The 22,314-nt window shown below is 43.4% G+C and overlaps 1 protein-coding gene across 3 annotated transcripts in view; it reads right to left on the bottom strand.

Moving 5' to 3' along the window:
• Positions 1-20,686, bottom strand: part of ACOT12 (acyl-CoA thioesterase 12) — a gene marked incomplete at its 5' end in the record, with an annotated part of 36,427 nt that extends 15,741 nt beyond the window's left edge. Inside the window, 5 exons of one of the 3 annotated variants that reach the window (XM_081132585.1) lie at positions 7,264-7,399; positions 10,449-10,550; positions 11,089-11,149; positions 14,737-14,806; positions 20,493-20,686. In XM_081132585.1, the coding sequence (XP_080988711.1) occupies positions 7,264-7,399; positions 10,449-10,550; positions 11,089-11,149; positions 14,737-14,806; positions 20,493-20,619 (496 nt within the window). Of the gene's footprint in view, positions 1-7,263; positions 7,400-10,448; positions 10,551-11,088; positions 11,150-14,736; positions 14,808-20,492 lie in introns of those variants that run through there. The other 2 variants (XM_081132586.1, XM_081132587.1) reach the window with 2 other exon arrangements.
• Between the last annotated feature and the right edge of the window lie 1,628 nt (positions 20,687-22,314).

The following is a 22,314-nucleotide window of genomic DNA, read 5'->3' as shown; positions in this document are numbered from 1 at the left end:
CCAGTCCCCACTCTTCCCAGCTCTTACACGTCCCTTTCTTCCGCAGTTAGACTTTCATGTTTATTTGTGTGATTTTTTTATTATCTGGCCCCCTAGATCCTAAGATCCTTTGAGCAAAGACTATTTATTCTAAGATAATTCCTGAATATAGGTGCTCAGTAAATACTGAATGAAGAGATGAATAAACTTATCTTGGTGGATGTATTCCACATTCATAGTCCCTACTATCAACAAATTATTTTCAGGTAACAAAATGATTGGACTGAATTGTTCTTCTGTCTGCTGTTTATTAGAGCTCCACTGCTCCCCATTTTCACTTAAACAGTACTGTTGATTCTTTGGTTTTTCCCCGATTTTGTGGGTATGAAATAGTATCTCATGCTGGCTTTAATTTGTACTTCCCTGATTAATATTGAGGCCTGACATTTTTTCATGTGTACAGGAAACTTTTACATTAAACTTTCTTTTTTTAATATATATTTTTTTACAGTTTTTAAAATTTTTTTTAATTGATTTCAGAGAGTGGAAGGGAGAGGGGGAGAGAGAGAGAAACATCAATGATGAGAGAGTCATCGATTGGCTGCCTCCTGCATGCCCCCTGCCAGGGATTGAGCCTGCAACCCAGGCACGTGCCTTGACTAGGAATCGAACCCTGATCTCCTGGATCACAAGTTGAGGCTCAACCGCCGAGCCACACCAGCCAGGCTACATTAAACTTTCTTATTACCTCTTAATGAAATGTCTGTGGCATTTGCTTCAAATGTTACTTTTCTCCCATTCTTTTTATCCTGGAACTTTGATTAGATGCTTGTTAGATTTCTTACTCCATTCTCGATGTCTCCTAACTTCTCTTATATAGTTGCCATTCTTTGCCTATCCACCTGCATTCTTGGTAACTCCTTCAGATCTATATTCCAGTTCACTGTCTTATCTGTTGTTTAATTTATTCATTGAGTTTTAAATTTTAATTATTATATATTATTTTTGTATAGAAATTCTCTTTGTTTCTTTGTCAGATCTTCTTGGTCATTTTCTTGTTCCTACAAAATACTTTTGAGACTCTTTTACTTATTAAACTATATTAACATTCTTACATCAAATTCTTTATATAATAAATTCAATATCTGTAGTCTCTGTAGGCCTCATTCTATTGTCTGGTGCTTCTTCTGGATTTTGGTGACTTATTTATTTTTATTTTTTATGATATTGACTAGGAAATCATATTCCTTGGATCTTCATCTGTGGGAATTCTTGAGGGCTGGGTTTAAAGTCATCTCTGCACAGAGGACGTACATTTGTGGCTGCAGGTCATCTGGAGGTACTACAACATAACACCATTCACACTCGGTCTGTTTCAGGCCCCACAACTAATGTGAATTCTGATACCAAAGCTGCATGAGAATGTGCTTCTGATTGAATTCTCAAAGGGAAATAGTTTTTGCCATTCCACCGAGGTGAAGTCTGAGACAGGAAAGCATCCCTAACAGAGCTTCTCTGTTCACTATCTTGTTTGGGATTTTTCCAGTTAACTCATTGAGAGCATCGTCTTTTGGGGGTTGCAGCTCCAGGTAAGGTTCTACGATCCAACCCTCCACCTAACGTGGGCCCCTGGCTTGGTTTCCTGAGCCCTTTCAGGCCCATGAAAACACAAGCTCTAAGTCTTCTAGCACTTACAAGGTCCTCCCAAAGCCAATCCCAGCTCTGTGTCTCCTTACACTGCTGCATTTGTGTTTTCTGATCATTTCTAGACTTTGAGATCTTCACCCATTTTCCTGCCTGCTGAGATGCATTTGCAAAGATGTTTGTAAACATTTTATCCAGAAATTTTCATTTTCTCCAGACACTAAGTCCACCATATTGCTGTAATCAGAATTAGGTTGCTCCCAAGGTGATCTTTAAAAGGCATATGAAATCTTAAATCCCTTCCAACTTCTTTCTTTCTCCCTCTCTCCCTCTCTCTCTCAATCCTCATCTGAGAATATGTTTTTATTGATTTTGAGAGAGAGAGGAAGGGAGGGAGAGAGAGAGAAACATCAATATGAGAGAGAAACACTGACTGGTTGCCTCCCGTGTGCACTGTGACTGGGGATCGAATCTGCAGCCTAGGTATGTGCCCTGACCCAGAATGGAACCTGAACCTTTTGGTGTATGGGATGATGCTCCCACTAACTTAGCCACCTGGCCAGGGCTCTCTCCTTTTTAATTACTGATTTTGTTAAATGATGTTCTATATAAGCATCCAAAACTAGTATTAATTGAGATATTTTAGGTTAATTTTTCTTACTCAAATGAATTATTCAAAATGAATTAATATGAACCATCTCTATAATATACTGTTAAATGAAAAGGAGAAAGGTGCATAATTGTTTGAATATTGTGCTACTAGTATGTGCAAGTGTGTTGGGTGAGTGTGTGCAAGTGTGTTGGGTGAGTGTGAGGAAGGGAACTGAGTGACTGGGAGACACAGGTAGTAGGAAGGCTTACCTTCTAACCAAATGCTCTCCTACACTCTTTGAATTTTTCACCCTGTGCATGGGCATTATTTTTAAACAATGCAAAAATAATTATAAAATAAAAAATTAATTGAGAGGGCCTTATAATGTGAGAGACATTGGAAACACTCAAATATAAAGCAATTTCTTTTTTTCTGAGAAATAACTTTTAAAATAATCTCCTCAATTCCTATGAAGATATACATGGCATAGACTGGGACGCATAGAAGTGGTTCGTAGGGCAGGTCCTATATATATAAGCATCAGCTGCGACATGTATGCAGAAATATAATGCACATAAGTGACTTCAGTGCAAAGGCATGCCTACTTGCAGGTAGCTGCAAATTAATGGAGAAATAGGGCTCTCCCAGGTTCAGAGGCTCACAGTTCTGGCTGTGTATACAAGTTAAGCACAGTAAACAGGCCTCATTCTCTCTGCAGGCTTCTAAATACCCATACTCACCAGTGGTCTATTTCAGTACTTGTACTTTGGATGTTCATTAAGTCCTGTGTCATCAGTCTACTTGGACAATTTTACATTCGTTCCACATTTTCAGGTCATTCTAGCCCTAGTTTTCTTTCCCATGCCAGAAAGGATCAACACAGGACAATGCTCACAGAGATTTGATTTCTTACTAAAATATTATCATGAAAGTGCTCTAAATCTTTAAAAGGACTTACGCCTTTCACTATATACCCAGCTTCCACATGCCAGTAGTACATGAGCACATGCCAAACAGCCTTGCTTTTGCATAATCTAATCCCCTCTTTCCTCCTTTTCTTCTGAAAGAGTATGATTTGGATTCAACTTTCTCACTGTTCTAATGATATGCCTTTCAATCATACAACACCTTGAAAAAGATTCCAATCTCTTATGTCTGATATTACAACCAATATAGCACCCTGGTTTCTCTAAAAACATAGTTCAATAACAAAGATGATCTAGCTGTCTTCTTTCTGAACATTATGTCCTGGCCAAAACAAACTCCATCAAATCCACAGGGCAGCAGGTCAGCAAACCACATGCTCTGTGGCAACGCCAGGCTCCAGGGTCTGGCTCTTAAATGCCTAAGAAAAATTGCTTTTAAGTTCCATGGTACTTTTGGTGTCATGAAAGCTAGTAAATTTCTAAAAGGAAAATAAAATCAATGAAGTTGGTAAATGTTGTTTTATGCAAAAGAATGTAGAATAATCTATTTTAGGGCAGATTAGCTGATTAAAAATGACATAAAAATCTATAATTCTAAATTGAACCAGACATATAGATCTGATCTGCCCAACTTCCTAACAGACGGAATGAATCTAAAGTCAATTGCAATCATTCTACCTCTACATTTGAATGACTGTAGCTTGTACCTGTTATTAATTCAGAATGTCTCTAGTACTCAAAGTGCTGTCAATGTTGTGGAAACAGGTAGAGAAAAACGTCTGCTGCTGATTTTGTTTATTAGTACAACTTGCACAACACCAGAAGAAGCCAATGCAGCCAAGTTCATCTGGCTCGCATGGCGAGAACCCTTCCCAATAGACTGACACCAAGGCCAGAGTAGCAGAAGTCACCGTAAATTTCTCCCAAGACAAAGAAATAACAATTTTCAGATGTTTTAAGTGCAGGTTTGATACTAATTATCTCTTTCTTTTACCATCAACCTCTCGCTCAATAATCATTTCTGTGATCAGCCCTGATCAGCCTGTAACTATGACCAATTATTTCCTATCTTGAAAAATAATGTCCTCTGACCTTGAGGGCATAGCTCCAGGATGTTTCTTCCACTCTTTACAGTCAAGTTCTTTGAAAGGAAAGTCTTCAATTGTTGCTCCAATCCTACCCATGAATGGGGACCTCCCAAGTAACAACAGTAATAATAATAGCATTTTCCACATGCCTGACACTGTTCTCAAGAATCTATCTAGATTAACTCATTAGATCCTCACACAAACCTATAGAATAAGTACGTTTATTATTTCACAGTTCTTTTTGTTTATTTTTAACCTTGCATCAGGGAGCTGGGAAAACAGAATAAATTCAGTGGTCTGAGTATGGGCAACAAGTATGGAGATAAGAAAATAAAAAGAGCAACTTCCTGCTGGTCAGGGACTGCTGGCTGCGAGAGGAAGCAGGTGAGCCAATGGGTAGGCCGACATCTAGAGATGCAGCCTCAGGAGTAAGTAACCCATGGGAGGAAGCGGCTATGTTGGCTGTAGGTAACTTAGGGGTGAGTGGGTGACAGAAAGTCCCGTTTCCTATGGAGCTGGGTTAGGGACCAGAGAGGAGCAGGCTCCACACACCTCTGATGGCTGGCATGCAGGAAAACACCGTGAGAAAACTGAGTGTCTGTCAAACACGAGTGCTATTGTGGGGTATTTCTTGGTGGTTTAAATGACACTGAGACCTAGTTCAATGCCTCAGTTTCCCCTGAAAGCAGAGGTTCTGAAATAGCCATGCTGCTGTAAGAGCTGTAATGTTCTCTGTGTCCCTCACCATCTGCATCTACTGCAAAGGACGACATCCAGGCTGTCAGGGGCCAGGAGGCTGGTGGCTCTGCTTCCCTCAGCACCCACTGCATGCTAAGAAATGTGCTCTAACAGAGCCTAGTGTTAAGAGTGTTTAATCTGGCAGGTGGCTGTGACATAGGGGTTATAGTAAGCTCTTCCCCAACCCCTTTACTCTCCTAACAATACAGAGTCATCAGAAGGCCTCCCTTCCCATCCCCTATTTATCGCGCTCACCCCTCCACTAACCATGCTCTTGCCGAAGCCACCAACAACTTCCTTGCTTCCGATCCAGTGGGAAGTTTTCATTCCTCACTTCCTGGAGCACAGCTGAGCACTCATTTCTTCACATTCTACTCCCTTGACTTATGACGCCACTCTTTCCAGGCCTCCCTTACCCCCTGACAGTCCCCGGGTCTCCTTTGTAGATGCCTCCTCCCCCTCCACTCGGCTCCAGGTTCCACTCCAGGCTCCCCCCCCCCCCCGTGCCCCCACAGCCCTCACGGGGTGACCGCAGGTACTGTCCTCCTTTAACTAACGCCTGTAAACTGTTGTCTCTCAAACTTGATCTCCCCAGCCCTGCTCTCACTTTTGGGTTGTGCCACAGGCTTGTCAGATTAAACTGAGCTCATCACCCACCTCATCAAAACTGCCCCCTCCGGCCCTCATAGTCATCATCTCAGTGCCTGGTCACGGTCACGGCGTCAATTAACCAACTGCTCAAACCAGAAACCTGAGCGTGATCCCCTTCCTCTTCCTCACTCCCCTCCCCTCATCAGTGCTCCGACTCTGCTTTTACCTCTTGCATGGTTTTGGGTGTGTGTTTTTAACTCTTTCCCGCCTCTCTCTCCCTATTATTGTCGGGTGCAGCCAGTCCTCACCTCTTGCCTGGTCTCTGCCCCTCTAGTCTCACCTCTCCAGAGTGACCGTATCAAGTGCAAGCCTAATTATGCTGCAGCCCTGCTCAGAACCTTCACTGGCTCTCACCAAGGACGGAAGAAAGGCCAAGCTCGCCGGCGTGGCCCAATGGAGCCTTCATGACACAGCGCTATCTTCATGTCTGCCTCCTTCCACCTTGAGTTTTCTCTCTAGTCATGCTCTTGTTCTCATGGTTCAGACATTTTCTTACTTTAGCAAAGTGCATTTAAAACATAGTTTAGTACTGAGGCCATCTTTACGAAAGGAGATCCACTCTTCTCAGCACAGTCAATAAATGATGAAGCCTTCACTTCCTTAAACATAACTTGGTCAAGGGCATTGTCTTTATAAGGTCATCGGTGAGTAGAAACGTTGGGAAAACTTTTTTCCCATCCAGAGGTTGTCTGTGGGGTGGTCCCAGGATGATGACGATGTCACGTGGGACAGAATAAAGCCCGTGGGTGTCAGTCGCCCCTGCCTCGGCCTTCCCTCTCCCCTCTGGCCCTTGACCATGTAGACTCTCCCTCCTCCTCCCTGACCCCCTTCTTAGCCTGCCGCTTCCTTCTCTTCTCCTCACCTCCATCCTTTTCCTGTGTCTGCCTTAGGGCCAAGGAGAGGAGCGGGACCTGTGTGAGCCTCTTCGCCTCCCTGGCAGTGGCAAGCAGAGGCTCATCACTCCCTCCCCCCCCCCACTGTGCTCTCCCCCACAGGTCGTCTCCCTAGGGGTGCAGGAGGTGCAGTCAGACAGGAGGGGCAGGGGAGGGGCAGGGAGGACTTCCTTTCCCTGCCATTCTGGCCCACGAGGTCTCAAAGAGCCTGGAAATCACTGCCAAAGAACCAAGAAACTCTGGCCCATCATAGTGTTACTGTGGAAGAGCCAAGAAATAGGAGTAGAACTGTATCGCCTCCACTCATATCCCCTGTAATCTTTAGCAAGGTCCTCACGACTCAGAGTTTCAGTTTTCTCCTCTGTTGAGATTATATGCAGCTCATAGGAAGTAACAGATGAGAAACTGCGTATTAAACTGTGAGGCACCAGGTCAATGTATGGCATTGTCATTCCTTCGTTCATCTATCATTCCTGAGCACACACTTACTAGTAAGAGCTGCCTGGTGCCCACCGCCCTTCTTTCACATCTCCCCTGGAGACCCTCTGATTTAAAGCCAGCTTAGGTGTCAGCAGCTCTATTCTGAATGGCCAGCCCCTTCCTTCTCCAGCCACTGGGTTTGCTGGAAAAGATCTGGAGCGTCACCAGGACTGAACTGTAATAACAAGGTGAGAAAGAGTGTGCCCTAGGACAGGACCCCCTTCACTTGCCACAGCCATAAAATTAAAGTTCCTATAAGTAGATTTACTGACCCTCAAACTTGCTATTCTCCTCCATCAGGTTTTTAAAGGTCTCTTCATGTTGTAATCGAACCTTCCTTCTCTCAGAAGCCAGATTATGTTCCACATGGTCTTGTTCAGTTAGAAGTGTGACTGGTTTTAAATGAATCTAGAGAAAGAAAAACATTTACCTTTCATCGCCTCGTTAAATTATAAAAGCACAACATGACTTTTGCAAAAAACAAATGATATGCTACATTGTTTTCTAACTCAAAGTAAATAAAGTATTTATGGATGTTTTCACACACATTTAATTATAACTAATTTTTTTTCTTAAAATATTTTTAAACTAAAAAAAATCAATATAGACAATTATTTCTTTGTACAAGATATATGCTTTAAATGGTTTTTCATATATTAATTTCCCCTGACTTTTAAATTTTTCAACAGAAACTACAAAATAAGAAATTCTTCAAATTAATGAACGAGGAAACGGAACTTGATGTCACTGAATTATTATTAAGAAATGTTTTCTACATTTTGCAAAATTCAGACATCAAAAGGAAGGAATAAAGATGTCCTAGAGAAAGCTATCATGTACCAAGAAATATTCCAATTTGGATATTTCATCACATGATGAAAAAATTATTTTATAAGCAAACCAAAAGAATCAATATGTCAGAATCAAGCTTTAAACGACCTCCAGAAACCTGGAAATATGATGCAATGGAACCAAAGGCTCAAGCTCCTTCAGAAGTGCCTGCCTGCTGACCTGTGTTTATCAAGAAGAGGCGCCTTGCAGCTGGACTGGGGTAGCTCCATCCTTACTTCCAGGGCCAAAGGCTGGCGCGCCCACCCTTGGCCAACATAAGGATGGAATAGCTAGTGATTTATAATATGCTGCTTCAAGTCTGAAACTCCCTTGGACCACCTTGTCTAACTTCTTTAGGAATGGATAGACTGATAGCTTGCACTGGTTTGAACTGCTTACAGAGCCTTGTTTTACTTGTGAGACCAGAGGGGTATAAAAAGGCCACCCGGTAAACTAACGTAGATAAAGTATATTTTGTGTGACTGAAGAGGACCCTGAGAGCAATACCTTGGAGTCTTGAACCTCTCTGATGTTTGCCTGTGATTCCTATCTCCGTTAGTGGACATTTGGTCCTGTTCAAAACGTCCATGGAGACATCTGGTCCATGCCAAATGTCCTTGAGTTCAAAGAGCTTACAATGTTTATTTAGACTTTTGGTTTACAGGGTTAATAAATTGAAAATACTACCATGTTTTATTGGTCCAATAATTGTGGCTGTATTGCGAATAATAACCGTTCTTGCCTTGGTAGCCTAGATGGTCGTAGCACATGTGAGGGACCAAATATCAAGGACCTTTTGGCATGGACCGAATGTCCCTCTCAGTGGATGTTTTGGACACAACCAAACATCCTGCAACTTCTTTCTTCTGCTGTGCTGCCTCCTTTTAGCTCGAGTAGGCTAAAATGCCTAGTGGGGTCCTGTGAGTCCTTCAGTGATTAGGCCTGTGCAATCATTGAACCAAGTCTAGTTAATCATTGCCCATCCTGTTCTGAAATAAACTCACTTTGGACAGAGATCCAGGTAGGCCTATCTCTTCAAACCAAACCACTGATTTTTCATGGCTCTCTTTTAAGAATGTCACAAACTGGAAAATAAATTAGTCTTGGAAACATGCTTTACAGTAAAGGTTATCTGAGCCACCCAATTATGGCAGTACCACAGGCCCCTGACTTCCCAGAAATTCCTTCAGAAAAGCAGTCCTTCAGTCTCAGCAGAGACTGACCCGAAGTGTGACTGCTACATTCTCATTCCAGGAGTCCCTGCAGTTGGAGTGAGAAGTCTAAGGCTGGAGGGGAAATGATGGCCCTTGTTTTCTCCTGCAAGTGAGGGAGAGAATGGCAAGGCAGACTCCTCTCCGTCACTTGCTCTCAGACATGGGAACTCTGCACCCATCCCCACATTCTCTCACTCCCAGAGTCTGGAGATCTCTGGGGACACCAGGAAAAACAGAGTGGTTGGTAAGACCTATCTCAATATCTTAAATTTCAGTGAACCCAGGATCTTTGGGGTGCTTTGTCAAAGTACATATTCCAAGTTCCTACACGAGTGATTCTAATTCAGCAGGTCTGGATACAACCTAGAGAGCTATATTTAAATAATATAATAGCTTATGTGAACTTCAGTTTGAAGAGCAATGCCTTTGGGCAATGTGAATTTGCCCGTGGCCTGTTTAATCTTGGGCAGAGAGTAGGGGAGGTGTCCCAGTGTACAAAACTCTACAGAGACACCTGCTACCTGGGACCATGGTGGGCTAACTCAGCCCCGCCCGACCCTGAGCTGCCTCTCTCAAGTGAGGGGTAGCTGGTGAGGGCAGCTCTGTCGTTCTTTCTAATGAGTACAGTGAGAACATTGCTTTGTCCTGCTTCTACGGTCTGAGAAGAACACTGTGGCAGAGTGAGAAGCACTGCTTGTCACTTCAAAGTGAGCTAGGAGAAGCCACTGGGCCCACCTCTCGAGCGATCCATTCAGTGCAAGACTTAAATTCTAAATTGAATTATCACATTTAAAAATGCTGAGACTAAATTGGGAACCTCCCCGAGGCACGCTGACCCTAAAAAGGAAAACCAAGAAGCAATAATGAATTAATCTCTGGAAGACCAAGGACAAGCAGCCCTGGGCCAGTGGCCAGGCAAGTCCACTGGGCATGTACATCAGGCCAAAGTACCTTTTTAAGGGTGTTTTCACCCCATATGCCCTGAAGCTTATTTTTAAACTTCAATATCTCAGCAACTTCTTCCTTCAGGTATAAAAAAAAAATGATTGGACCTAAACATGCCACTGCTCACTAAATTGCTCTTGCTAAAATAAAAAAGATATTTTAACTCAGTTTGGAGTTATACAACCCCAAAGAAAAAAACTAAAGCAGTAAGCAATATTTTTGAGAAACTGATATGACCTTTAGATCATTTAAAACAGGTTTTTTTTCTTCTTTCACAAACTGGCTACATCTTCTTTTGTCTAAGGTACTTAATACTATACCATTACCACAAACTGATCTTTTATGATAGATACTGATGAATAACAAATCTTGGGAAAGCATTTCTCATGGTAAGATGAATGCCCTTTCTTCAATAATCATTTTGATGTGATGCAACTGTTAATGTGTCCTTCACACAGAAATTTTACCTTTTCCTTTCCAGCTGGTTTGGCTACGAATGTAGAGAAGGCCACACTAACAAGTTTCTCAATGCCAGTGAACATGTCCTGTACTATGACCTTGATGCTGATCTAAAATGAAAAGAAAATAAATAAATAAAACGTTCAGCCATTCAGAGAACAGACGAGGCTGCAGCATTCAAATTCAGTTATGCACTTACCCATGCTTTCTCTTTTGGTTTTTGAATGAAACCAGCATTTAAATTTATTTTTAGCAATACTCTTGTTCTAATACTGTCCTATAAAGTTGGAAAAAAACCTTTTTTTTCCTGATTATAGAAAGATATATTTTTACCATGGAAAAGTTGGTAAATATAAATAAATGATAAAGTTGGAATCTAATTATCCAGAGGAAGTATCAGTAACAGTAATCCCACCACTCAGATTAATTTTCTTCCAGTTACATCTATATGTGAAATTCAAAATGTATATTATTTATTCATATATACAATATGAAATGCATATATGTGTGCACACATGCACATAAAATTACCATACTGAATTTCCAGTTTTATATCATAATTTTTTTAAAAGTTGGTATTATGTAATAAGCATCTTCTAATTTCATTATTAGCACCAACAGGCAGAGGTAAGGAAAGGGGCCTCTTACCTCCATGCTTGTGCTGAATGCTCTAGTAACTTTTGCTTTGATGGTTATAACTTGTCCAACTCTAGTAAAAAATAAAATAATCTCAGTCATCCTAGCACACCTCATTCCAGACTTAAAGGTTTAGTTAAACGCACGTGCCATAGAGCAGTTTTACCTCCTCATGCGGATAGAATTCCGGTGAATGACAACCGAAAAAGGCAGCACTGAAAACAGGTGCGGATCACTGCGAACCGCACGTGCCCGAGTGCGCCGGCCGCCCGCTCGCTCGGGAGCGCCCCCGGCAGGACCGCGCGGGACCCCGCCCCGCAGCGCGCGCTGCGACCGCAAGTCAGAGCAAACACGCAAACAACTGTACAACTGATGGGTAATTTAGACTGTTGGAGGGAGGGGGGCGGGTGGGGGGCGGGGGAGAGAGTAACCAAGGAATTTACGCGCAGAGATGCACAGCCCAAGGGCACTGACGACGGTGCCGGGAGGGACTGGGGAGGGGGGTGGGACGGGGTGGAGCGGTCATTGGGCAGGAAAAGGGACATCTGTAATGTTTTAAACAAATAAAATTAAGAAAAAAATAAAGAATAAAAAATAAAGTGTTAGCTAAGGAATAAATAAATCAACAAGCTGATAGCTCCGCGGGGCTCGCAGGGGCGCGGCCAGGTGGCCGCTCGCTCCTCATTGTTACGGGGCCTCGGGCCGCAGCCCGGAGCTGTTCCGAACCTTTCTGGTCCAGGCCCCTCGGTCACCTCTGACCCCTCGCCGGAGCAGAAGGTCGGGGTCCCCCGACGCGAGCCTCCTCCGTCTCCCCGCCTTGCTGCCCTCGGCCGCCCGCCGCGGAGGCGCGGAGCCCGGGCCCGCGCGCTTCCCGCTCCGGGCGGCTCGGGCAGCTCCGTCCCGCGCACCCCGCCTCCGCCGGGCCGACGCCCTCAGCCTGCGAAAATGCTCAGGCTTCTCCCTTTGAAGCCCTCCTCCCTCGGCCTGGCCGGGTACTCCGTCCGTTGGCGCGCGGCCCCGCGCCCAAAGCTTGCGGGCTCGACCCCCGCGCAGGGCACGTGCCTGCGCCGCGCGTCCGGGCCGCGCGCGCTCTCACCTCCTCACGCCGATGTTCCTTTCTCTCCCTTCCTCTCTCCAAAAACCAATAAACATATCCTTGGGTGGGAATTAAAAAAAAACACCTTTTCTCAAGCCTATTCTATTTCAAGATGTTTTCTCTTCTCCTCCATATTCAAATTTCCTAAAATAATATTATCTTTTTCTAGTATGTTTAACAAATCTTAATTGCAACCAGCTTGGCATTAAGCTAAGGCCTCTCAGGATACAGGGCTGAGCAAGGCCCAGTGGGAGACGCCAGGATGTCAACAGATGAAGTGCACAGCTATCAAATTTAAAATAATCAATCAATCAAGGATCAAGTATTGCAAAGGCACCCAGAAGAAATGACTAACTTGAAAAGTCAGAGAAGAAGTCACAGAAGAGATGACATCTGAGATGGGTCTTCAAAGACAAGGATTTTGACAGGTGTAGACATTTGGGGGTTTCATCTCCCTCTCACTTCTCAGCCGCTGTCACCTAGCCACTGCCGCCCGGCCTCACTCCTGATCTCTCCAGTCACTTACTAACAGCCAGGCCCAGCCTCTCAGTCATTCAACAGCATTAACTGACCTCTTTCTTTAGGAAACGTTCCCTTCCCTTGTCTTTCAAAAGACTGTGCTCACGTCACTCAGTCTCCTTCACTGATTTCCCTTCCTTAATCTACCCCTTAAGTGTAGACGCGGCCTACTTGCCTCCCACTTCACCCGCTTCTTGCATGATCCTATCGTCTTTGTAGAGATGGCTCTCAAATGCACATCTTTACCCTCTGCCTCGTCCTCAAAACTCAGAGCCACGTTTTCAAACTTCTCCCAGCGCATTCAACTAATAGTTATGGAGGCTCTACTAGGCTCAGTGCTAGTTGCTTCCACACACGTTATGTAATTTAATGTATCCCCCACATTTAGCACATGCATACCCAAACCAATCTTCTTTTTCTTTAATGTGTTCCTCCGAGCCTTCTTACATCTGTTTGCTAAGGTTTCTAGTAGAGATTTACAGAAATGGCGCCAAGCAGCTAGAGTCCCTCCTCAAAGCTACTGTAGCGCTTCGTACTCAGATGCTACTAAAATCTCGTGTCTCTCTGCCTGTCAGGCTTTGAGGAAGGACAGCACCTGCCACTTTTCTTTGTCTCTTTTGTGAACTCTGCTCTGCTGCCAAACCAAACTCTGACACTGAATTCAAAGGAATGAAGGAATAGAATGACTAAATCTCAACTAAATAAAACCAATTTCATAGCATGGTATTCAAGGCCTCTGTTCCCCAGCCCCAGTCTCCAGCTGGGGCATCGTCTCTCTGCAGACCAGGTCTTTCCTGAGCACTCCCTGCTCCTTCCCACCTATGTGCTTAGGCTCATGCACCTGGTCTTGTGAAGTCCTTGATCCATTCACCAGATGAAAATCTGGATGTCATTAAAGGCCCACAGCAAGTGCTACCTCTATCAGGAAGCTCTGCTGATTTCCCAGTCAAAATGCATCTTTCAACTACCCCACAGAACTGAGTTTATATCTCATCCTGGGCATGCACCTATCATACTTTCTATTCTGATGATTATGTATTTATCTGACTCTCTCACCAGACCGAGGGACTGCCACACTCCAGAACTGTGTCATAATCATCCACATATCCTACTGAGCCCAGAACAGCGCTTTCCATATAAGCAATAAGTATCTGTGAATTTAAACATTTTGGCTTGTAACCAAATTATATGGTTTCCTATATGTTGCTTTCAATTTTCTTTTTTATGGTGCAGGTTGCATATAAAAAATACAAGGAGTTCCCTTTCCATCAATTTAGCTGCCACAAGTCCTTTTTTCTTTTTTCTTTTCTTTTCTTTTCTTTTCTTTTCTTTTCTTTTCTTTTCTTTTCTTTCTTCTTTTCTTTTCTCTTTTCTTTTTAAAAAAATATATCTTTATTGATTTCAGAGAAAGGAAGGAAGGGGGAGAGAGAAATAGAAACATCAATGATGAGAGTAATTGATCGGCTGCCTCCTGCATTCTCTACTGGGGATCGAGCCCGCAACCCAGGCGTGTGCCCTGACCGGGAATCGAACCACAACCTTTTGGATCCTAGGTCAATGCTCACCCGCTGAGCCACGCTCAGCCAGGCCACAAGTCCCTTCTGACAATACACACACAAAATGGCAAAACCACATTTCAATGATCAGGTTATTAGTTAAACCTAAGTTATAGAATTTAGGATTGGAAAGTACATAATAGATATTTTATTACAATGTACCATTGGCATTCCTAAATTGAATAGTGGAGCTTTAATCCATTCCCAAATAAGTTTGAATTTATAGTAATTTGTAATTTTGCTGAGATACAAGCACATCAATTTGTTCGACTACAGGGAAAAATCACATCGCTAGTCTGTGTACTTAATCAATGCATGTGGTTTTATTTAACTTAATTTTGTAGGTCCTGAAAGTTTTACTGATTTACATTGGGTCAAATGTTATTTATTTTGTTAGAAAATTGGTTACTAACTCAACATGAATAAGCTTACGTGTTGCAAATGAAGCAGTGCACTCAGGAGGAAGGCGTGACAGAGCAGTTCCCTTACCTAGCTGTCTCCTCAAATTGTATGTCATCCACTGAGGCTGTGACACAGGAAACCCCAGCATGTTTCTCAGCTTCAAAAAACAGGTAAAAATAGGCTGTATTAGTAATGTTGGAATATTTCAGCCTAGGGGAAAAGGAATGAAATTTAAGTGGATTTATTTTAGTAACTCATACTCCCATTCAATATAAGACCACTGTGCCTACACTCTGGATGATCTGAATCATAATAGTTCCTTTGCTAAGTTATACTTCTACCGTATGCCAATGACTGGAGCTTCTTCTACATTTTATTTCACATCAATGTTTGATTTGAAATTCAACACCAGTACACAGAATATAGTTATTCAAATAGCAATTTTAGTAAGTTGGTGCCAACTTTAAATGTTTTGTCAGGTACCGCCTTCCTTTTGTTTTAAAACATTGCATCAAAACTGCATCCATTATCCTACACAACCAGCAGCTAAATGTATTTAAGCCACTTAGTCAGTGTAAGCACTGAACGACATGGGAGACCCTGAGACCACGTCCCAATCCGAGAGGAACTTCTCTGGACAACAGAGAAACAAAGTAGGTAATTAATGTTTGTTATTTTTTATTAGTAAATTCATACCAAATTCACTCTGCATTAATTATGTTGGAGGAGAGCATTGGCTAGGGGAGAGCGAGATTAGAGAGGAGCTCCAGTCATTTCTATGTTCTGTTCTGCACTTAATTTGTTGAGATATTTTAATTGTTGGTTTTACTTTACATAAAAATAACAGATTTTATTCTCTGGGAAAATTTTTGACATGTGCTTCTACCATAATTTGATTTTGAGGAACAGTCACTTAAAACCCAAACAGATCGCATTGGCTTTTTAAGATCTTTTAACCTCATTTTAGTGCTGGAGACTTCATTTCTGATGCCACATTATGAAAAAGAAACAGTGAATTATACTGAATTTGTATTCTTTGTTTGTAGTGGATTACTTTAACTGCCATATATATATATATAATTACAATGTACCATTGGCATTCCTAAATTGAATACTGGAGCTTTAATCTATTCACAAATAAATTTGAATTCATAGTCATTTGTAATTTTGCTGAGATACGAACACATCAATTTTTTCTACTACAGGGAAAATCACATTGCTAGTCTGTGTACTTAATATATATATTAATTAGTTCCAGGTAAAGAGAGGTAGGAAAATCTTCCAGAGAGCAAGTATTTAAAACACTCCTCCCTATGATCCAATTCTGTAGCAAATTGGACATTCCGGTTTTACTAGTTGAAAATAACTAACTGTTCTTCCAAACATGCATGTAACATAAACAGAGTTACCAGAAAACTAACCACAGCAGAACTCTGTGAGGGGGGGAGTGGGGAGGATGGGCTTCCCAGCTCTAAAGTTTAGAGAGGGGAACAGTATATAGAGGAATCAGACTAGAAATATGGGGTGGGCAAAAGTAGGTGTACAGTTGTAATACAAATAAATAATACCATAATTAATAAATAATAATACAAGAATAAACTTGCGTACTCACAACTGTAAACCTACTTTTGCTCACCCTGTACTTAAGGTGCGATCAGTTTCATTCGGTGTGTCACACATTTGTCAGCTTCCCACTGATTTCCGGAGACTGAGCAGAATCAGTCCTATCTTTTAACAAGTCTGCTCAGTGGCAGAGAGCCAGCCCCAGTCAGTGACCTTTTAGTGCTTAAGATTTCCAGAGCACTAATGGACCCTTGCGGATACACCCCGTAAAGCACTGACTGAACAGTACCTGATACACACTCATTCCCGTTACGTGACACCAGGGAAGGGATGTTGAGCTTATCAAACTATTCTTGTTAATAGAGTGTTACCATGTACGCTAACATGAGTTACCAATTTTGAGTGATTTAAATGATAATTAAAATGCAATAACTAATAAAGGCTAAATTTTATTGCATATATCAGGTATCTACTATGTATATGTAACACTGTACTAGATTGCACTAGGGACCAAGAAGAGACATAATTATAATAATAGCATTTGTTAAGCATTTCTTATTGGCCAGGCCCTGAGCTAAGAACTTATGCATGTCCGTTACATGAGGTTGGTACAATTATTAGTTCCATTTTACAAATGAGGAAATTTAGGCTTAGAAAGATTAAATACTGTTCATTGCTCTAAATAGTGATTTTGACTACAGAAGCAATAGTAACTCTCAGGAAAGACCACCCAAGGAATGCTTCCTAGAGAAGTACTTGGCTAAATACGGGCTTCAGGGGCTCGACAGCCATGCTTTACATTATAGACTTTCAAGGGCCATTAAACTGAAAAGATAAAAATATGAGGCCCCAATATGGGATCACAATTTTTAAATGGATTATATGTGATTGTCTTCTTTTCACAAGTGTATCAGATATGAATTCAATAGCACCAACTTGTTCTGGCTCTTGATTTTTATTGTCATTCATACTGTATGCCAATAGAAGTGAAGAAGCCATAAAACTATTTCTGATTCTCTGGGGAAACTGAAACAGTAGCAGGCTAGCTACTTGATTGTGACCCAGGTATAAGATGATGATTGATAAAAATTGTAATACCTTTATTCATTCATTCCTTTAACTAATAACGATTGAGCAATTGTGCTATACCAGCCTCTACGTAAGGTGCTGAAAATATAAAGTAGTTATGATCCCTGTTCTCATGGAGGAGCCAGCGATTAATTAAATGAATAAATAGTGACAAAATGAAATGCTCTGAAGAAAACATGGGTTTTAGGAGGGTAACTAAGGAACTACACCTAGATGGCTTGGCCTAGGTGGTAGCCATGGAGGTACAGGAAAGTGGATGGGTTGGAGAGACTTCTCCCACGTCATGTTGATAGGACTTGCTTCATAGATTGAACACGTGGAGTGGGAAGCAAGATAGAGAGAGGTATCAAGGATGGGAGAATCCTAGATTTATGACTTGCATAACTGGATGGACTGGGTGCTATTCTTGAGAGAGTAAACCCAAAAGGTTCGCACGTGAAATAGAGAGGGAAGTGTGAGTCTGGGATGTTTCAAAATCAGAAATGGGTATGAAGGGTGGAGAACGACTCAGGTATGGCTTCAAGTCTCTAGGCTTAAGGGATTACAGAATAGTGGGGCCATGGACAGCAATGAGGTTTTATGCCAAAATTACAGTGAATGTAATCTTCCTTTAAATTATTTTTTTATTGACTTTTGAGAAAGAGCAAGGGGGGGGGGGAGAGAGAGATTGAGATTTATTATTCCACTTATCTATGCATTCATTGGTTGATTCTTGTTTGTGCCCTGACCAGGGATCAAACCCACAATCTTGGTGTATCAGGATGATGCTCTAACCAATTGAACACCCAGCCAGGGCTTCTTTTAAATTATTGAGAGGACATTGTGGAATGTCCTGTGGCCATGACTGTAATCATTGCTTATCATAGCAATGTGGCTGTACAGAAGTGTTCTCGTTGGGAAAATGCCAGGAAAACTAGTTTTTGTATTACTTCTATTGTATAAGGCAGAGCTTGCACTGTGATGGAGCCTTTCTCTGCTTCAGGTTCAGGCACACATTGGCTAAATAATGTTTCTTGCTTATGTGACGCCTCTTCTCACCATGGAGTGTTTAGCACAGTCATTATTCATGTTTCCAAGCCAATTTTATCATAAAAGTTTATTTAATATTGTATTGTTAGTAATATAACTATTAAGGTTCAGAGTAATTGGTTATCAGTGGAATCATCCAATGATCTGGGTTTCCAAAGATGTAAAAACGTAGAAATTTTTATGACAATTGCAAAAGGGCAATTGTTTCTCCATTACAAAACAGAGGCACTAAGTGAGGTAACTTTAAAAGTCACATCAGTACTTCAATATCCACATAATGTATTCAGTTGCCTTGGCAATGGGCATCATTATTATTAGCAACCTCTATGATTTCTATACTTGTTTCTCCTTCGTGTGGATTAATTTTATATTCATGTTTTCATTATTATGTTATCACCCACCTCAAATCCTGATAAAAAATATTAAGACAGAAACCAAACAGACCTATCAACAAACAAGGAAACAAACAAACAGATTGGCATCAGATATATGACTGAATTTTGCAGGTGGTTCACACACGGGAATTAGAAACTCTATTGACGCTCACTGAGAAAAGCAGGGTTCTGTAATCATCTGAGATTTTTGTCCTCTGTAAAACAAGAGTCCTGGGATACACAATCTTTAAAGCTCCTCCCAGCTCCAGTATTTTATCTTAACATATTTTACTTTAAAAGGTACATTTGCAGAGCCTGTTAGGTGCCTTATGCAAAGCTTGGCTTCCTTTCAGGAATGAGGTGTCAAGTACTGGAATCCATCCATCCATCTACCATCCATATAATCAGGAGGTTTCACTTAGTGCTTGCTAAGCACTGGAGAACCAGCTTTAGTTTACATGCTAACTGGTGAGACAGGAAATAAAGAGGGGAACTGATTAATACACAGTGTCATTACAGAGAGTGCTAAGTAGTATTGTGGACCAAAAAAGGGGGGGGGGTTCTTTGGAAAGTAACCTCACAGGGTGATCTGATCCTAAATTTCTAACTGGGCAGGTCAGGCCCCAGGCATGTAACTGCTTTAGTGGAAGGTGTTAAACATTGTCTTGTGCATCCAGGTTACCACACCTTTGAGATACCAAAAGTAATACCCCTGAAGGGTATAAACCCTCAAGAGAGCACATCTTCTTGTTAACTATCCTCTAATCCCATCCCAGCCTGGCTTTCTCCAATTTTCCTTACGTTCCCACCTGAATTTCAAATGCATAAAAGAAGCTGCAAAACTGTCACTGTCGGAAGCATCTGAGATCTTGCTTTTGGCATAGGTGGTCAGTTTGGTTCAAATAATCTCTTACAAGTATTTATTCACTGGGGGTTTGGCCATTTCTTACCTGGACAGCATAAGCTGGAAAGGGCATGGGGATGAAGTTGACGGTAGGGTGCACCTGTGAACGTGGCTGCAAGGCCTTCTCCCAGGAAATGATATTTACGCTTGGGTGCAGGGCACGGGAAGGGCCAAAAGGAAGCCAGGTGCGGGGGACCTGACGAGGCTGATGAGGGTGCGCCCCTCAACAGGCCCGACGCAGGGACAGAAGGGAGGGGGGAGCGACCCCGCTGGACCAGACACGAAAGAGATGTGCAGAAACGTAACCAACGCCGCTCCTTCAAGCACATTTCTGTTGTTTAAAGTGTAGTTCTTTTTCAATACAAATATGTAATGGGTTCATTCCTGTTCCTTGTAAATGAATTGATTTTTAAATTTTCCGAATGTGGAAGGAATGGATGAAAATAACCCACATAAATAGCAGCTCTGCGGGGTCCTCAGTTGTTTAATGGGGTAAAGGAGTCCCAAGCCCCAGATGTTGGAGAACTACCGGCCCGGGCATTCCCCGCGTTGATGAGCCAACTCAATCATCAGGGTCGGGCGGCGCGGGGCTCGCCAACCTCACGCGCCCTCCCCTCGCTCCGCCGGCCGGGTCTCGGCGGGGCGCAGGCGGGGGGCCAGGGGTGGGCTTCGGCTTCGGATGGGCCGTGCGGGACCCTCCCAAGTCCCGACCCTGCTATCCTGCCCCCCTCCTGCCCCTCCCCGCCCCGGCTCCCCGCGCCCCGGCTCCCCGCGCCCCGGCGCCCCCCGCCCCGGCGCCCCCCGCCCCGGCGCCCCCCGCCCCGGCGCCCCCCGCCCCGGCTCCCCCCGCCCCGGCGCCCCGCGCCCCGCGCCCCGCGCCCTACCCGCCAGGCAGGCGGCGGCGTCGATCCACTTGAGCAGCTGGCCCGCGCTCAGCTCGCCGCGGGAGTTGGCGTGCGCCGGCTGGACGGCCTGGCTCATGTGCACCTCGCGGGGCGCCGGCCGCGCCATGTCGGCGGGACGGAGAAGCCCCGGGCAGGCCGAGGGTGCGGGGTCCGCGCCCGGCCCGCCCGGAGCCAAAGGGCACCCGCGGCGCCGCGCTGGCCGCCGTCCCGCTCCCTGCGCGCCCGGCGCTGCCCAAGGCGAAGGTCAGGTCCAGGAACGTGGGCTCCGAGGTTCGCGAGGAGGGACAGGGCGAACTCTCTTCTGCTTCAGAAGCCAAGCCTGGGGGGCCGGGGCTGGCCGCCCGCGAACAGCCCGGGTTTCTCACCCCTGAAGGGCGCTGGCGGCACGTACTCAGGACTGGGCGCAGTTACAGGAGACAACGTGGGAAACTCGGGCACGTGCCTGGGCGTTTGGTGAGTAAATAAATAGTGAGGCCTGAAGAACTTGACAGGTGACGGGGAGTTAAGAGTTGATTAGTTAAATGATGTCCAGAGAATGCAGATCTTTTGCTTTAGAAGATGATTTTAGAGTTGCTGGGGTTTTTTCCTGGCTGTTGACTGCCTGGTAGAGTGGGTTCCCACGCCTCCAGCCTTCATTCAAAATCCACCTTGTGATTCTTCACATTTTATAATGGCTCCAAATAACCCTTTGCTGTTGGTCCATCATTTTGTTATAAAGTTACCCCCCTTGCCAAATAAACAACCACAATAAAAAGGTGCTGATTTTTGCAGACACATCAGTCACCCAACCAAACTAAGGCAACCTTTTGGTTTTAATCTAGAGAATTTATGATTAGAAAATCCCAAGAGAATCACTTCTTAACAAAAGACAAAATCTAGAACATTAAATGAGGGTTTTCATTCTCGGCCTTTCACACATAAAAGCTACCACACTTGCTGGAGCTGAATGAAGTCGGTGACTTTACAAAGCAGTTCTCATAGAGGAAAAGGTGACACCAGAAAATAGCCAGCATACAATAGATTCATAGATGTCATACTGTTAGGGGGCGGCTGCTTGTGGGGGAGCATTTGTGAGCCAAGAACGGAGGCGTGGAGAGCTGAAGCAATGGGCCCGGCGTGCGGCTCACTTAGGAGCAGCTGAGGCAGTGCAGCCCCTGGCTTCGCTCGGGGCTCCTCACTGGCCAGAGCAGCTGAGCACAAAACCTAGCGGACCCCAACAGATGGGTGCTGCTTTTTCATCCCTGTGCAGATGGCCTGCCGAGCTCCAGCCTGGAGACATCAGAACATCAGAGACTCTGTTAATTTTGCTTCTCCTTTTAAATGCATTTTGTTATTTTTTTATGAAAGAGAAGAACGAAGGAAACATGGACTTGAAACCCTTCAGAACCCTCTCTGGTTCGGTTTCCATCCCATATCAGCATGAAGAAGAATTAGACGCATTCACTTAGGCAAGCATAAAGTTTGACTTTTATAAAAAGCATAGAAATAACTTTTTTAAGAAAACATTAAAAGTTAGGCCTCCAATCAATGGAAAAAAATTTTAAAAAACAAACAAACAAAAAAAGTAGACCTCCAAGATGGTCCTCTTATGTAGTTAAATACTTATTTCGATGACATTGTTATTACTATTATCACTTTTGGCACTTCTCTTTGGAAAATGCCTCTAGAGTTCTTAATACAATTTTGGCAGATTATTGTTCAGCAAATATTTACTCCATCTACCAATAACTCCATGGGAGGCATTTATACGTGTTGGGCTAGGCCACATGACTTGCTTTGGAATGGAGTGTGGGGAAGGTAA

The sequence above is a fragment of the Miniopterus schreibersii genome (assembly GCF_964146895.1).
Source record: "Miniopterus schreibersii genome assembly, chromosome: 3".
Classification (NCBI taxonomy): Eukaryota; Metazoa; Chordata; class Mammalia; order Chiroptera; family Miniopteridae; genus Miniopterus; species Miniopterus schreibersii.
This window is presented reverse-complemented; position numbering and strand designations above follow the sequence as displayed.